The sequence below is a fragment of the Desmodus rotundus genome, chromosome 10 (assembly GCF_022682495.2).
Source record: "Desmodus rotundus isolate HL8 chromosome 10, HLdesRot8A.1, whole genome shotgun sequence".
Taxonomy (NCBI): Eukaryota; Metazoa; Chordata; class Mammalia; order Chiroptera; family Phyllostomidae; genus Desmodus; species Desmodus rotundus.
In genome coordinates this window covers 51,623,103-51,639,769 of record NC_071396.1, presented here as the reverse complement: position 1 = coordinate 51,639,769, position 16,667 = coordinate 51,623,103, and the positions used below count along the sequence as shown (strand labels likewise).

General features: G+C 45.6%; 2 protein-coding genes across 2 annotated transcripts; both read right to left on the bottom strand.

Annotated features, from left to right (window-relative positions):
- Nucleotides 1-2,815: 2,815 nt before the first annotated feature.
- On the bottom strand, nt 2,816-8,961 carry ZMAT2 (zinc finger matrin-type 2). Its single transcript, XM_024575315.3, has 6 exons — nt 8,810-8,961; nt 8,378-8,471; nt 6,981-7,104; nt 5,499-5,572; nt 4,802-4,947; nt 2,816-3,839 (listed from the first exon to the last, which is right to left on the bottom strand). The coding sequence occupies exons 1-6, from the start codon at nt 8,825-8,827 to the stop codon at nt 3,696-3,698; spliced, it is 600 nt and encodes a 199-aa protein (XP_024431083.1). The 5' UTR covers nt 8,828-8,961; the 3' UTR covers nt 2,816-3,695.
- A 755-nt stretch (nt 8,962-9,716) lies between these two features.
- On the bottom strand, nt 9,717-16,645 carry LOC112317987 (histidyl-tRNA synthetase 2, mitochondrial). Its single transcript, XM_024575048.4, has 13 exons — nt 16,354-16,645; nt 15,131-15,205; nt 14,753-14,872; nt 14,536-14,631; nt 13,621-13,746; nt 13,370-13,477; nt 12,766-12,864; nt 12,370-12,463; nt 11,915-12,042; nt 11,580-11,822; nt 11,302-11,418; nt 10,930-11,076; nt 9,717-10,520 (listed from the first exon to the last, which is right to left on the bottom strand). The coding sequence occupies exons 1-13, from the start codon at nt 16,459-16,461 to the stop codon at nt 10,461-10,463; spliced, it is 1,521 nt and encodes a 506-aa protein (XP_024430816.2). The 5' UTR covers nt 16,462-16,645; the 3' UTR covers nt 9,717-10,460.
- Nucleotides 16,646-16,667: the final 22 nt, after the last annotated feature.

Below are 16,667 nucleotides of genomic sequence, written 5' to 3'. Positions count from 1 at the left end.
TTTCCTATGCTATTCTTAACATCTCCCTGTCTGTTTTTTACCTACCAATTATGCTTCTAAATCCCTGAGTCATTTCCCCCACACTCCTCCTTCCCCCTCCAAGCTGATAACCCTCCAAAAGGTCTGTGTATCTATGATTGTTCCTGCTATGCTTGTTTGCTTAGTTTTTTTAGATTCAGTTGTTGATAGATGTGAATTCGTTGCCATTTTATATTCATAGTTTTGATCTTCTTTTTCTTAAATAAGTCCCTATAACATTTCATGTAACAATGGCTTGGTGACAATGAACTTCTTTAGCTTTGACTGGGAAGCACTTTATCTGCCCTTCCATTCTAAATGATAGCTTTGCTGGCTACAGTGATGATCTAGGCTGTAGGTCCCTGCTTTTCATCACTTTGAATAATTTCTTGCCAGCCCCTTCTTGCCTGCGAAATTTCTTTTGAGAAATCAGCTGATAGCCATACGGGAACTCCTTTGTAGGTAACTCTGCTTGTCTTGCTTTCAAGATTCTCTTTAACCTTTGGCATTTTAATTATGATGTCTTGGTGTGTTCCTCTTTGGGTCCATCTTCCTGGACTTAGACATCTATTTCCTTTGCCAAATTAGGAAAGATTTTTTTTCTTTTACAAATGTTTTAAATCCCACATGAAAGCCCTTTTATGTGTAGTGTGAGTAGCTAGCCCTTCTCTTCCCGATTACTCTTTTCTCCATGTATTCTACCGTGTATAATGTGCCCCTGCATAAATGCACACACACGTTTTTCTGTGTATCATACACAGATGATGCCCATGCTATGTAATCATACCCATGTACATCGCACATTATTTTTCCCTCAAAAATTTTGGGCAAAAAAGTGCACATTATGCACAGCAAAATACGATAACCAATTAGAATTTCAGTGAGTATCCCTCCAGCCCTTTTCCTCAATCTACATATTTAACTGTACAATTTAGTTTTATGCCGGGGGACAGGGGAGTCTTATTGGGGACTGGTTTGTTGGATGATTTCTATGTTAACAGTAAGTCTTGAAGATCTTTCTCATCTGTACATACAGATCTAATTCATGTATATTCAAGTATAAACGTACCAGTTTTCAGTTTTGCTGTTATAAAAACTTCAGTAAACATCCTTTTATGTGTATGTTCACATAAGCAAGTATGTTTTTAGGAGGATAGCTGGATTAAAGATTCTTCACATTTGTTTTTAGAAGGGGCTATGGGAGGTACCTGAAGACACAGAATTGCCTGAAACCATACTGATCTTTTGTTCCCTAAATACTGTAAATGGCCATTCTGCCAGAATGTAAATTCTGCAACAGCTGTGGCCTTGACAGCTTGCCCTGAAAGATACTACCAGGGAGTACTGCACACACATAAGCCAGTCACAGGCGTATTCCTCAATCAGAATGCAAAGTTTCTGTGCATTTTAGAGAGACCATAAACATCAAAGAAGTTTCCCTTCCGGGGATTTGAGTTCTTTGGGATTGTTCCAGGCTCCTAAATGTCCACCCCATCACCTTCCTTTCCCTTTTCCAGCTTACTATTCTGAGTCCCTCCAAGTACCCATAATCTAGACAGGCCCCCTGGCGATTCAAACCACTTGCCAGTCCCAAGAGAAGTTAAGGGAACCTGAAATTTAGAACTGCTTTTTAGTGGAGGTGGCCAAAGGTAAGATTCCACTGTACCAACCTGAATTAGTTCCCTGAAGAATGAATACTGAACCATGGAACTCAGCTCACTGATAACCTTCTGCAGCCTGCCTTGAATGGGGGAACAAAAGGACCCAGTCCATTAGGGTAGATTGTTACCCGGGACCTGTAGAGCACATAATGACAAGGCAGGCACCCCATTAACCAGCCCACAGTTGGACAATACTGTGTATCAAACTTTGAGCCTGGCCTTGAGACACATTCACAGTTCCCAGTGGCAAGATTCAGCATTAGAAAAAACACAGGCAAAAGACATGCAGCACAGCAAGGGAACTTTGTATAAAAGTCCAAAGGAAAGAATATGGGGGACTCACAGGTGGTATAGATCCACATAAAGGATTTCACAGAACTACCTAGGGCAGAGAATGTAAACAAGCCATATGTTGGCAGCCTTGTTACCCCAAATAGAGGCAGCTTCTCAGGGTACAGAACCAGCTGAAGTAGTTATATAACTTGTTTGCTTTAATGTAAAGTACTGATTTTTTTTTCTCCTTTGCATCCATGGGATCTGCCATAGCACCCAATCCAGGGAATATCAAAGTTGTTTTTCCTTTAGTTAACCACTCTATGCCACCGAATTCTCAAGTTAGACCAAGGTAGGGAAGACAGCTTCTCAATGGCTCTCAGTGGGGCTGGGAGGAAGAATTTCACCTCCATTCCTCTTCGGGCAGGCATCTTTAGTTGTCGTAATTTGGGAAAGCAATGCTACTGGCATCCAGTGAGTAGAGGATAGGGATACCACTGAACATCCTACAATGCCCAAGGGAGCCCACACACCAGAGAATTGTACAGCCCAAAATGTCAGTAGTGCCGAAAGTGAGAAACCCTGTGCCTAGCCTCGCTGCAGTGGTTAGGAAAACACTGGGTCCAACACGGAGCTCTGCTGTTGCTAAAGCAAGGTCAAAGCAAGCTACAATTACAGGGAATGTTCTGTTCTGACGCCTCCAGACACAGATCCTATCAGAGGAAAAAACAACTCATGCTGAAGGAGCCTAGAAAAAAAAGTGGCAGGGCTCAAAGAAAGGGAGAATAAACTCTTTGAAATCCTCGCTGCGTGTGGAGGACGGGGAAGGAAAAGGGAAGAATATGGAATGTTCCCACCAAATGTGAAATAGGCCCAGTCGATGCATTTATTATACAGGTTGAACAGCCTCTGAGACCCAAGGGCTCCCACATGAGGGTTTTTTTCCTTTTTCTTTTTTGCATCAAACAGGTTCTTCCAAGAGCCTGCTTACAAGGAAGACAAGAACAGAGTAATCCTCAATAAAATAAAACTAACAGAAAAAGCTGAACAGTCTACACATGAAAAACAGAGGTTAAAAAACTTACCAGACAAAAACCACACCACTCATCCCATTTAATTTCCTGTTACATGCACCGAGGAAGCCAAGAACAGCAGGACCCAAGGCAGCAATGCTCTGAGGTTGTAGTTCAGGCTCCCTCTACGTGACAGATTCATGCACACACATTCGCACATACCACTGACCCAGGCAGAACACACGCATGCACAGGTGGCTAGAGAACCACAGTGGGAAATGAGGGAAGCAGGGGTAGGGTGGCTGGTCAAGGATATGGTTTCAGCTGGAAACTGGGGGCCCAGAGAACCTTTCTGCTGCAGGCTAAGCCAGAGTCAAAATTAAAACAAAGGCAGAACACAGGATAAATGTAGGATGCTCAGAGAAGATTGGCTAGATGAAGAGGGAAGATGCAGGGGGAGTTCTGGGAAAGCAGCCTCAAAGGAGGCGATTTTTCTTTATTGGGAACTCAGATGGGCAGAGGTCCTGTGACTCCAGTGATATACTGAGGCAGAAGGAACACGTCACAGCATTACCTCGGCCTCCTGCGCTCTCTCTCAAGGTAGAGGGAAACGACAAACACCCAGCCTCTAGCCCTCCCCACTGCCACTCTTAAGGACTTTCCCAAGTAACTCCCCCAAAAATATCCCCCCCACAAAGTTAAGCCCAACAAGGGCCAAGCATAGAAAGCCTCAGTAACTCTTCTTGGTGGAACCAAAGCCAGAGAAGCCCATCACAGCTGCCATCTCATCATCCTCCTCAAATGTCAAGTCCTCCTCAGCCCTCCTTTTCTTCTCCTTCTGTTTCTCTTTCTTGTAGGCTTTGGCCTTTTCCTCCTAGGGGGGAAATCACTCAGAATCAGTTCAGACTTCTCAGCCAAACGTTGTTGAAAGAACAGATGAGCTTCAAGAAGCCTTTCTATTTTTAGGAGAAAATAGTTAAAGACAAGTAACATTTCAAAAGCAGAGGAAAAGCCACAGTAAAAAGTATAAGGGACAAGACAGAGAAGTTTTAGCCTGTGGAGAGCGCTTCTCAATCCTACATTCCAGTTCATTTGCAGTTCTTGAACATGGTAATAGGAGCAAAACCATACAGTAGCAACTACCATGCAGGGGAATGCAGTACATGCCAGGAACTAGCCTAAGCGCTTTGAGTATATTATATACTAAGATCTCCAACATGGGGACACTGGGACACAGACAGTTTATATACCTTGCCCAGAGTCACGGCCAGTAAGTGGAGGAAACAGATTCTGACCCAGCAAGCCTAGTCCCCTGAGCCTCTTGGGGGCCAGGAACATTTACTTAACCCCTCCTGTAGTAAACACTCATGGTCTAGCCCCAGCCAGTTAGACCGTCATCCCCATACACCAAGGTTGCGGGTTCAGTCTCTATTCAGGGCACATACAAGCAGCAAACGATGAATGCTTAAGTAAGTGGAACAACAACAAGTGTCCCTTTCTCTTTCTTCCTCCCACCACTCCTCTCTCTCCTAAAAAGTGAATACATTAAAAAAAAAAAAAAGAAAGAAAGAAAGAAAGAAAGCATGGCCCAGAGAACCCAGGAACAAAAGACAGGTTTAGAGCCATTTCCTTCAGCTCCTGAGAGTCCCAAACAAGGGCAATAAATGTTTCCTCTAATATACAGAAATTCAGAAGATAAGACTATCCTCTGGGGGCAGTCTTATCTTCTACCCTCTGGGGGTATCCTCGGTAGAATGAGAAAGTCAGCCTCCCCGAGATTTACAACATAAAATTGCAAGCTGGGGGAAGGAGGAGGGCAGGACAGCAGAGCCTTACTTCTTCTCTGAGCTCCTTCATCCTTTCCTCAAAATCATAATCCTTCTGCTTCTCTTCCATCTTCTTCTTATTGACTTCAAAACGTTTCTTCACCTGATCCAAGGTGGAACGTTCCACACGCATAGACATGCCCAGGTTTCGTTGATCTGGATGGGGTCGACAGTGAAGAAGGTACGGTCATTACAATATCCTCAGCCCCTCAAAAGTCTTTTCCTGACAACTTTTTTCTGAGAAGTTTTTTAAGAGTTTATTTGAGCCAAACTGATGACATATGCCAGGGAGCAAAATCTCACCTGCTCCTTGCTGACATTTTTTAAAAAACATCTCATAAAACACGTAGTAAAAATAATCAGAGCTGATAAAAAAAAAACTCCCTTGGCTTTACTGGTTCCCAGAGGCAGCAGCCCCAGATAACGGGATGCAAATGACTGTAAACCTCCCTTACTGAGCAGATGCAGGTCAGTGGAGACAGCTTAGCCAGGAAGACCATGGTTTGGGCTTGTTGAGAGGCTAGAACAGTGTCTCCCTTCACGGCCTCCAGAAACATTAGATAAAGAAGTAAAGGATGGCCTGCGCTGAAGCAACTGGAGAATTCCCCAGGCATTAAAGATAGGGCTTAACAGAAACCACCTTTCCCCGCACCCTCCAGTCCAAAGCCTGATCCCAGCACCAGTCGCTAACTAACTCCAAGCCTTACGTTTCTTTCCATTAATGTGATCGAGGAAGTTGATGGAGTCCTTCACAACACAGTCACAGACATTGCAGTAATATCTAGCGAACAGAAAGAAACAGCACTTGAGTTAAATATGGCCGTGCCCTGGCTGGGTAGCTCCGTTAGTTAGAGTGTTGTCCTGATACACCGAGGTTGTGGGTTCAATCCCTGGTCAGGGCACACACAAGAATCCACAGATGAGTGCATACATAAGTGGAACAACAAATTGATGTTTCTCTCTAAGATCAATAAATAAAAAATTTTTTTTTAAAATCTAGTTGTAAGGATTATACTGTTTTCAACCAAAAAACTCATATTTTTAGGTAAAAAGTCTTTTTAGAAGGACTCACTTCTCATTTCCACAAAGCCTCGGTTCTTGGAAAATTGTGGTAACTAACCTCCAAGATGGCTCCACAATGATTCCCCCACCTCCTAAAATTTCTACCCTGTGCAGTCCCCTCCCAATTTATACCATGGCTAGGCTGTGCAACTAACGGAATATGTCAAAAGTGATGCTATGTCACACCCAAGAGTAGGTTATTTTAAAAACATGGCTTCATCTTAGTCTGTCCATGTGGATCACTTGCTCTGGGGAAGCCACCTGCTTTGTTGTGAGAAGAATGATGAAGAGGCCCACAGAACAAAGAACGAGGCTGCCAAACCATGGCCATGTGACAAAGGCTGGAAGCAGATCCTCCAGCTCCACTTATACCTCAGATGAACACAAACCCAGCAGACACCTTGACTATACCTTTGTGCGAGATCCTGAGCCAGAACCAACCAGGTGAGGCTTTCCAAGATTATTACCCACAGAAACTGTGAACTATTTGTTGTTTTATGCAGCTAAACTTTGGGTTAATCTGTTGATTTACATAGCAACAGGTAAATACAGAGAGAAATGGCAACAGTGGGTTTACTAAGTAGCTCAGAGAAATGTCACTCTGCTATCTGTGTTGCCCTCCTGCTGGAAAATCTAACTCAACAAAGGAATGGGCAAAAGAGTTCTTATAGAACCCCTCTTTCTATAGGTTATAGTCTTGGTCTAGGAAGGAAGTGCACAACTAGGTAATCCATAACAACTACCGCCTTTACAGCCAGCCTGGAAACTCTACCCCCTTTATTCAACATTAACAGCTCCTAGGCTCCATTCTAAGCCCACCCAATTTCTTCTCTAGAAATTTCCGCAGTAGTCCTCTCCTTCTGGCAAGAGAACAAATTATCCCTTTCTTAGGTATTAAGAAGTAGCTAAAGTGCTAATATGAAGAAGCCTAAAAAGTGATTCCTCCTAAAGATATAATGTTAATCTGAGACCTTGGGAGACCAAAAAAAAAAAAGATAACTCTAAGGATGCAATTACAAGCAACAAGGTTGTTATCCTGGGGCCAGGAACCCTTCCCAACACTTCCTAAAATCAACATAATTTATTAGACCTACTCCTGCTAGAGTGAAATATGAAAAGCCACTCACCCTCCCATCTCAGATTGTGGGGTGGTCTTGGTAATGACAATGGTCTTCCCAAGCTTAGATTCCAGGTCCACCTTGTAGTCCCTATGTCGGAGAAGCTCCCGCTTGACTGGCTGCACTGGTTTTCCTGAAATATAATGGGGAAGGAAGTTCCTTCAGTATTGCATTTCCTTAACTGGAAAAGAAATGAATGAAACCCCAAATCCAGAGGTTTACTCTCATTTCTCTTTTGAAACCTGAAGCAACAGGTACTTGTAGGAGCAGATAGGGAGAACGTGAACAGGAAAAATGATAAGCAATCCTTAACTCACTACAGCTTTTCTCCACTTTAAGGCCAACAAGTCTAAAAGCAATGTTTTCTATTCACTGATTAACTGAATTGAAGGGAGATGTTTTCACTTTTCACAAAAAGCAACCTTTTAAAAGAAGAGCAAGGACACGCTAATGTTTTCAGAAACCCCCAACATAACACACAATGGAATCTAAGGGCTGGGGAAATTTTTAAACAGGGGACCAACATTTAGGAATTAACTGTCATGTGCCAAATACTATTATTATGTAAGTTATATAAAAACGAAACAAGTGCCCTGGCTGGTGTGGCCTGGTGGATTGAGTGCCAGCCTGCGAACCACAAGGCTGCTGATTCGATTCCCAGGCAGGGCACATGCCTGGGTTGCAGGCCAGGTCCCCAGTAGGGTGCTCAGGATTGGCAACCACACACTGATGTTTCTCTCCCTCTCCTTCTCCCTCTCTTCCCCTCTAAAAATAAATTCTTTAAAAAGAACGAAACAAGTTAATGTGTACAAGGGGATGTGGATGTGGAAGAAGAATGTACAAGTTTGAAAACAGATGAAAAAATCAAGTATTTTTCTACAGTGCAATCTCTAAGAAGAGGTGCACCAACTCCCTGACACTGTTGAAGGCACAGAGAACTGCACTACTAAGACTAGCAGAAACAATCACACCTCCCTCCGCCTGTACCCTTGCTCTTCTCAGACTATAGAAAAGGTTTTGAGTGGGCCAGGAATGTTCTTCTCTCCCTTAATTTCAAGAGAAAGGGGGCATCTTCAATAACAGTAATGCACAGCAGCAAAATCTTTTGATCTCTCTGTCACCATTAAGGAACCCACTCTCTTCTCTGTACTTCAGCAAAGTCCTATAATGAGCCAAGCAAATGGAAAGCAAGAAATCACAGGACAACAGAGCTGGAAAGCACCTCAAAGCCACTTCAGTTCATCTCTTCGCCCTCATTTTAAACATTAAAAAAACAAACAACAACCGAGGACTAGGAAGGCAGCGCTCTGCCAGATAGTAGGACAGTGCATTTCCACTCCCCATCGGCTCTCCGGCCACTGCATCGCCTCTACGATACCCTTGGCTCTGATGGAGGAGGCACCCACCATCCTTCTTTTCTCTCTCTTCCGTGAGCCTCTTCTCAGCGAGCTTTTCATATTCATCTTTGTCCCACTTTCGGCGAAAGTCCAAGTTTTTTGTCTGTGAAGATAAAAAAAAAAACCGCGCAGGATTCGTCGCTAATCGTATCCGACCTCCAGAGAAACCACGTCATCGCCAGCAAGGCGGCCCCGGGACCTGTCCAGAGCAAAGCCCCTCCGGACCGCACCAGGAAGCTCAAGTGGCCTCAGGACCCCAACCCGAGAGACCTCCGCGATTCCACTGACCCTGCGCCAGGGCGTCACGGAGGAGTTCTTGAACCCGGGCCACAGAGTCGCAAAAAGGTGTCAGGAAGCCTATCTGATGCAGGACATTCCGCGCTGATCAACTACCCCTTAACCTCCACCCCCTTCAATCCTCCTCCTGTATACAACACCTACCCCGCTGCCCGACGCCATCTTCACCGCGAAGTGAATGGGAAGCCGGAAAATGCCGTAAAAAGAGACCTTAAGCCGTAAAGCAAGCTTACCCTCCAATTAGCTTACAGTCTCGCGTTCTAAAGGAGCTAAAGACTGGAGGGCTTCTAAAACAGACTTGTCGGCCCCGCCTCGGCTCCAAGATAATGGCGCATGCGCAGGGATACTATGAAGCAACACGGAAGTAAGGGCGCCGGCAGAGGTGGTTTTGCCCTGGCCTTCAAAACAGCTTTAGAAGGGGGCTGTTCGACTCATCTATTTTACGAACGAGGAAACTGAGGACCAGTGCCCTCGTGTATAATTAACTTTGCGTACATTGCCAAGAGTTCTCACCCTTCTTTAAGGCTGAAGTGCTGTTATTAGGGGCTTCAGATGCCCCATTTACCAGAATGCACTAAAGATATGATCCCCTACCCCCAACACCGAAGTGTTCGCAAAGGCTGCAAGCCTTCCCAACGCAAACGTGGAGCTGCTTTTTGCACTTTTGTCTCTATCTTCAAACAATGCTATCACCCTATGGTTAACTCATTTTTCCCTCAACTGAGGATTATAGTCAACCTATAGGGCACAATTTAATCAACATGATTGGACTTGGGAAGGCCACTTAACAGCAACACTCTAGGGTGAAGAACTCTGGCAGATGGCTCACTGTACGTTGATTTAGTGACATGAGTGTATCTCCAAGTTGGGGGAGCAGGGTGGGGAAGAGTGCAGGGAGGAACTGTGGCTATTGTCCTCATTGCATAGAGAGCATTACCCCAGGGCCCCAGGGAGGTTGCTCCTTGATCAAGATTAGGATTCTCCAGTGTACACTCAAGCATTTTGTATGGCCTATGCAAACCAATCCCTTGAAAACAAACTACCCAAACTATTACATTAAACATTTTATTTAATATATTATCCGGCCACTTCTGGAACAGCCACCTCCATGGCAGGACATGAAATAGAGCAGTGATTCTGGCACAGGAAATGGTCTCCAAAATCTTGAAAGATCAGATCTCCATCCTGTCAGGTCACCCATTAAGTTCAATATTCAAGATGATGAAACAGCCTCACCCTGCTATTGTTAACAGCGGGATGGGCTAGAGAGCTGCCACATGAACACAGGCAATGCTATACCCTTGGAATAGCATCTCTGTCCTCCAACAAAGCAGATAGCAGCCATTACCCTGCCTTGCTGTCTCCCAAAAACGTGGGCAGGCCAACAGCAGGTTGTGAATAAATTCTCAGAATCTGCTTCAGAAGCCACAGTAGAAGGCCGAGTATCTGACTTCTGATCTCAATGGTTCAGAATCCTCTCGGCCTGAGGTGACCTTCCCAGAGCCTTGCTCACAGCAAACACCTTGGCACCTCTTGGCGGCATTCAATGGCCCATGAAATCTGCTTCAGCAGTTACAGCACGTCTCTTTCACGTACCAGCCATCTGCGCCCACGCAGAATAGCTGCTCATCACAGCCCAGGAGTCCTCGGGGCCTTCCACAGTTCTGTACCTAGGGAGGATGGTGGAGGCAGAGGCACTTGTCCCCCATCGGCCAGCATTTGGGAAGTCCATGAGGAACGCAGTCCTAGATGAAACGTTTTCTACAAGGAGCAGCAGATGGCAATCAGGAAAGGATTAAGACTCGAAGAGCCGCTTCTGAATTTCAGCCACAAGATTTTCCCGCTTAATGGCCACCTGAAACATAACAGAACCCTCGTGTGACAAACTAGAGAGTGACACTAGCTTCTCAGCACTGCTTTTCCAGATTTATTTTACTCTGTATCGCTCCCACCGCTCATGGAACCAGTATGGAGTAGTGTGGGCTTCAAGCTTACCTGGAGAATGTATGTCCTCCAGACCTAAGGGATCCAAATGGCTGACTATGTCTATTTTGTTAATTAGTCTCAAAATACCAATTGAAATTTCATCTGTCCTTCTGCCCAACCAAATCTTAGCTGGCTACAATGGTTGCGTGGGATGGGTTTTCATTCACCTCTGTCACCATTAACCCTGTAGGTATTTCCTCAGCCAGAAACATATTTCTTAAAGAATCTAAAAAAGGGGGAAAAACTTGGTCCCTTCTACTTTTGCCTGCCCCACTCACCTCTTCCCTGCTGGCCACTGAACGGAGCTTGAGGACCCCTTCCTGCAGTTCTTGCTCACCAATAATGACTACCAGTGGAATGCCCATGTCCTCACAGTAGTGCAGTTGCGTTAGTAATTTAGGGTTGTTCTTATACAGCAGCTCTGCCTGGAAAGGATGAAGGTAGAGTAGGGGATTTAGAAGTGACCACACCACTCCAGCCCCAGGAATGAGCTTTCCCAAAGAAATAAGTAGTCAGCTCTCCTACCCTAAGAACACACTCTAGGGAAGACTCAAAAGATCTTGAGTTCCATCCTAGGCCTAAAGTAGAAATGGGCCCAGTGCCTGAATTCCACAAATACATAGGTGGTTTGAATATTAGCTCTACCACACCTTGATCCCAGCATCCCAAAGCTCTGCAATTAGCTTCAACCGTTCTTGGAGAAAGTTCTTCTGTGGAGTAGCCACAAACACTTGGGTCTCTGTGGTCCGTATCTTCTCACCAAAAGTCTGATAAAAAGACAGAGGTAAAATTAAAAAAAGAGAGAAGTAAAATAAAAGCCCCCAAAAAACAGGACAAAAAGAATCATCAGAAAAAACAGTCCAAGTGCACCTACAGAAACATGAGTTCCTAGGCCTCCAGCCCCACGCCACCCCCACCAAGGACCTACCTTCATCCTCTGCTCCACAATGGAGAAGATTCGCTCTACCCCAATGCTGAGCCCCACACATGGCACCTTGTGGCCCTTGGGGTCAAACATGCCCACTAGCTCGTCGTAGCGCCCACCAGCAGCCACACTGCCCACATTCAGGGGCTCCTCCTCGGCCTCAGCCGCGCTCTGGAGCAGAACTGCTTCATAGATCACTCCTGTATAGTAGTCCAGGCCCCGAGCCAGGCTTAGATCAAAGGAGACCTGTGGGCACAAGGCTACAGTCAGTACCAGACAAGACTCAGGACCCTGAAAAACCCGGGACTCAGCAGGAGGTCCACATCAGCTCAGCTTACCTTCTCTGCAATTCCAAATAAAGTCACATATTCATAGAGCAGCTTCAGGTCCCTCAGGCCCTCTAGGGCCTGCGTGCTCCGAGATAGTCTGGGATCCTGGGACATCTGCTCTACCAAGGACACCCCACCTGGGAGACATGTGAGGAAAAATAAGGTCTGTGCTATTCACCCAGATGTTTCATCCAAATTTATCTCTAGTGTGTTCAAGCTAGTCCTCCTCATTTTCTTAAAAAAAGAAAAAAAGATACAGATCTCACATGACCAGACTCTCCTCTGCCTCTACCTTTGCCATCTGGAGACATAACATAGTTACAATAAGTAGAAGGGGAACTAAATTCAGGCAGGCTCTGGAGCTTAGCACATCTACAGAGAGCTGCTGCTTCGGAGGTAGTAAGTCGCACACATATCATCCTTACTCTGACTCTATCATACAGCTTTGAAACTCTGGTTCTTACCGCGACACTGGACATAATCCCCAATTCGGTCAGCCACTTCAGGAGCCAGGCCTTTCTGTGCCACCATCTCATGTCTCACATCCTTCCAAGATATCTGCACAAATACTGAAACATGAGCACAGCCCCAAGATCCTTCCTTCTCTCACTGGAAAAGGACATCTCGCTTTCATTCAGTATGGATGTCACCCATAGGTAATGCTAAACTCGGCAAAGTCAGCAAAGTCAGAGGCAGCTTAGGAAATCCAGTCACAATCCCCACCGCACAGCAAACCTCAGATCTTTCTCCCTCCCTTCCTCACTTCCAGCCGCCGTCTCCTTATTTTTCTCTAGGGGTACAGATTTGAGGGCAGGGCAGAAACTCTGATAGGGTCTACTGAAGCACATCTTCTTTCTTACCTTGTCTAGTTTGTCTATGGCAGAGCAAGTGGCGCGGAACTTGCTTTCAGGAACACCACAGGCGACAAACATCCCGTCCAAAATCCGCCGGTCATTGACCTATAAACTCAATGGAAGTGACCCAAGCACCTTGTCAATGCCCTTTCTCTTAAAACAATGACAGTCCCTACTCTCCTGAGTCATAACAGAGATAGAAAGGAAATTTCACAGGATGACTATAAAGATACATATGAAATCAACAGCTATTCTAAGGCTGGGTACATGCCAGGAAGCAGTCTAAGTGCTTTAAGTATATTATATACGAAGATGTCCGATAGAGGGGCACTGAGGCACAGACAGTTTGTATAACTTGGCCAAGAGTCACAGCCAGTAAGTGGAGGAAACAGATTCTGACCCAGCAAGCCTCGTTCCCTGAGCCTCTTGGGGACCAGGAACATTTAGTCAATCCCTCCTACAGTAAAAAAAGTACAGCCCAGCCCTGGCCAGGTAGTTCAGTGGGTCAGAGCATCCTCCTGACACACCGAGGTTGCGGGTCTGATCTCCATCTTAGGACAGCCCCAGGCCAAATCCAGACTTCTCCCCTCTGTCCCCGTGCTGACCTCACCTTAATGAGAAAGTCCCCCAGCTGCAATCCACTTAGGATTTCACAGATGATCTTCAAACACTCTGCATCAGGGATCATAGGGTCAAAATGACCAGCAATGTCAAAATCCTACAGCAAAGAAAAAGGCAGGGAAAAAAAAATGCTCCACTGAGCAGCCGGGTCCCAGGTTGTAGTCCCCAGAACTATCAAACCACGCTGTCTCAAAAAAACCAAACAAAGAAAACACGTGCTGTCTCCTTCAGGTCACTTACACACTGGCAGAACTCCCTGTAGCGGCCTTGGACCACGGTTGGGCTCTCCCGCCGCCACACCTTTCCAACATGGTAGCGTTTCATCTTCTTCAGTTTATTCATGGCCATATAACGCGCAAAAGGGACCTCACATAAACAGGTTAAGGAGAAAGGACACCGCGTCCAAAGCTTAGGCCCAGTGTAAGGACGTTAGGGAAGACTGGGCCTTTATCGATTGGATCTCATCCACTAGGAAGAGAAGAAGCACCTTCCCTGTCTTGTTCCCACTATCCCCAAGGCCTAGCAGTACTTGGCATTCAATATTCAGGGTGGGCAAAAGTAGGTTTACAGTAGTGAGTACACACAGTTTATTCTTGTACTATTTATTAATTATTGTATTATTTATTTGTATTACAACAGTAAACCTACTTTTTCCCACCCCTGTATATCGAAGAGTGTCAAATGAAAGAATCCCACCTAACAAAACTACAAGTTCAGTGGGAAGAAAGGGAAGCAGAGATAGAAATGACCCAAGAACTTCAAGCCTGGGCCATTCCCTCCCACTTGGATCAATGCTCAACCATCTCAAAATATTTCCACGTCAATATTTCTTAAAGCGTAGAACAAGGACCATCTGCATCTTAATTACCCAGGTGCCTGTTAGAAATGCGTACCGCTGAACCCCACTGTAGCTACAGGCTTAGGAATATCTAGAACTGGGGGCCAGATATCTGTGTTTCTGCAAGTTTCCCCAAGGGTGAAATGCTAGACCTCCAGGCCAAGCTGTGCTGGCAGAATTGCCTTCTGGGAGAAACTGGAAGTAAACCCTGCTGCCAAGAGACCTACAGGATCCCAGAGCAACTCTGGTCCCTTTTGTCAGACCAAGCCCTCGCATTTGAAAAGAAGCCAGCCAGCCTCCAGCACTCAGAAGGATACAGTGAGGTCATAGCGCAGGGACAACAGCTCTCCCCCCTGATCCTTCAGATCGTACATGAGCCCAGAGTCCTCTCCATACTTCTCAGTGAGCATGTCCTGCAGGGGTCAGACGGCAAGTGCCACGGTTCAAAGGAGGGCTCCGGAGCACAGGCTAGAGCCTTTCGGGAAACTGAAGGCAAGTGAAAAAAGGCAGTTCCAGCACTTTTTCTCCACTTACCTTTAGCTCAAATGCTGGAGTATCCAGTCCTTTTGCTCCATGACGTTTAAAGCAGCTAACAATTACATCAAGTATCTTCTCCCTCACAACCAGCTGCTGGGGACTAAGATCTCTGGTGCCCTAAAAACCAAAAGCAGCCATGGTGAAAACAAAGACAAAAGACAAGCCTATTTAAGACAAAGAGTTGAACTACATCTGGAATCTAAAGCGTGGAGTTGAAATCTCTTCGAGTTCAGATAACTCTAAGCGCCAGTACCTCAAGAATAGTGAAGATCTTTTTTTTTTTTTAGTCTAAAAGGACGTTCAAAGGGGTCAAAGCAACACGAGGGCAGTGCTCCAAGGCACTCTAATGGAACAGGGTGGGGCAAAGCAAATTACCTTCGGGGTCTTGATAATCACATTTGATTTCTCTTGATGTGGTTTCAGTTGGGATGTCAACACTGCCTCTGCAACCTGGCAGAAGAAGGAATGTGGGATGTGGCCCCTCTCAAGGCTGGCCAGACCTGTGCCATCTCTGGCCCTGTGACCACCAACCTGCAAAGAGCTTTGGCCCAGAGCAAAAGGAAGCCTGAACGTTATTTTATCTATCCCAGTCTCAGCCCATTCCTAAAACCCATGTTGTATCTGCAATATACATGTAATACCATACAAGCTTTGTCTGAAGACGTTTAAGTACCCGGGAACACTGCCGGCAAAGAACACCATCACCAGCCCTCTAGGGGTAGGGATTAGTGTGATCTTTTCCAGGTCTCAGTTCCTATTCAAAGAGTGAAAATAAGAATTTTTAATAAGGTAGCAATGAAGAAGTAATATGAAAACAGAAGAGAGCCAGCCTATGGACACAGAACATGCACTGGAATGAAAAGGAATGGATTTCCTGATGGAACTGAAAAACCAGACTGATAGGATGCCATGACTGAAAATTAACAACAAAAGATCTGAGCCCTGTCGTTCCTGACAGGATAACGCATCTGCTATAAAGACAACAGTGTCTTTCCTAACGTAAAACAGAATCAGTGACTTTGTGTATTACCAGCAGGCTGTATGACCTTCCAGAAATATAGAGGGTGTGGTAGTTCTATACTTTGGTGGCTTCTCTCCTCCAAATGTACGCAGTTCCCTTCTCTGCAATTCCAAAATCCAAAAATCTCTGAAAACCGAAAATGGTGTGGGTTGTTTTTTCTTTTTTGAGACTCATCTTGAGATAAATTTGAATGTGAACTGTCTACAACGTATGGTTGCTAATCATCTCAGTGGCAATATTCATATATTTTGGTTAAGAAATTTTAGTATGTTTGACCTCAACAGGTTCATATAAGGGATAGTGGACCTATATTAAAATGCTCTCTTACTACGTATCCATAGGTAAATCCTTTGACCTTGCAGTCTCTGTTTCCTCAACTGTAAATGGAAATAATATTCCCAACCTCTCGGGATTGCTATGAGGATTAAATGACAGAGAATCTAAAACGCTTAGCTCCGTACATGGTGGGCACTCAGTAAAAAACCAGTTGTTATTACTCGAGTCCATGCCGGGAGTTTATGCTTTCAGATCTGGAGATCCTGCCCTGACAGGAAGGAGCTACCTCAGGCTGGCTCACCTGGCTATGAGAATGGACCGCCCGGATGCACACAACACGGGGAGACCGCAGAAGCTGGCCAAGCAGCGCAGCCCAGACCCTCCCATGCAGGAGTCCGAGTTGGGGCATCGTGCGGCAGGAGGCCGGCTTTCCAGGACAGCAGGCAAAAGACCTAGGAACGACGCAGGTCGGACCCCAGGAGGGTGCACAGCGTTGTAGAGGCAAAGCCCGAACTCCAGGGAAGGAGGTGACCGATCCCAAATCCCGCAAAGTCAGTCCCGGCTTCTCAGGTTCCCTCTTAGCTTGGGCACTTCCGGCAGAAGCAGGAAGTGGTG

Bases quoted from the DNA above. Each gene is read 5' to 3' on its own strand.
- ZMAT2 (XM_024575315.3), bottom strand. The intron at 7,105-8,377 runs GTGGGTGCCTCC...ATTATATTTCAG, and splicing joins AGAGAGAGAAAAGAAGGATG to GAAAACCAGTGCAGCCAGTC. The intron at 4,948-5,498 runs GTAAGGCTTGGA...GACCCCATCCAG, and splicing joins TCACATTAATGGAAAGAAAC to ATCAACGAAACCTGGGCATG.
- LOC112317987 (XM_024575048.4), bottom strand. From the start codon at position 16,461: ATGCCCCAACTCGGACTCCTGCATGGGAGGGTCTGGGCTGCGCTGCTT. The intron at 15,206-16,353 runs GTGAGCCAGCCT...TTCTTCTGCCAG, and splicing joins CGGTCCATTCTCATAGCCAG to GTTGCAGAGGCAGTGTTGAC. The intron at 12,464-12,765 runs GTAAGAAAGAAG...GTATTTGTGCAG, and splicing joins CCATAGACAAACTAGACAAG to ATATCTTGGAAGGATGTGAG.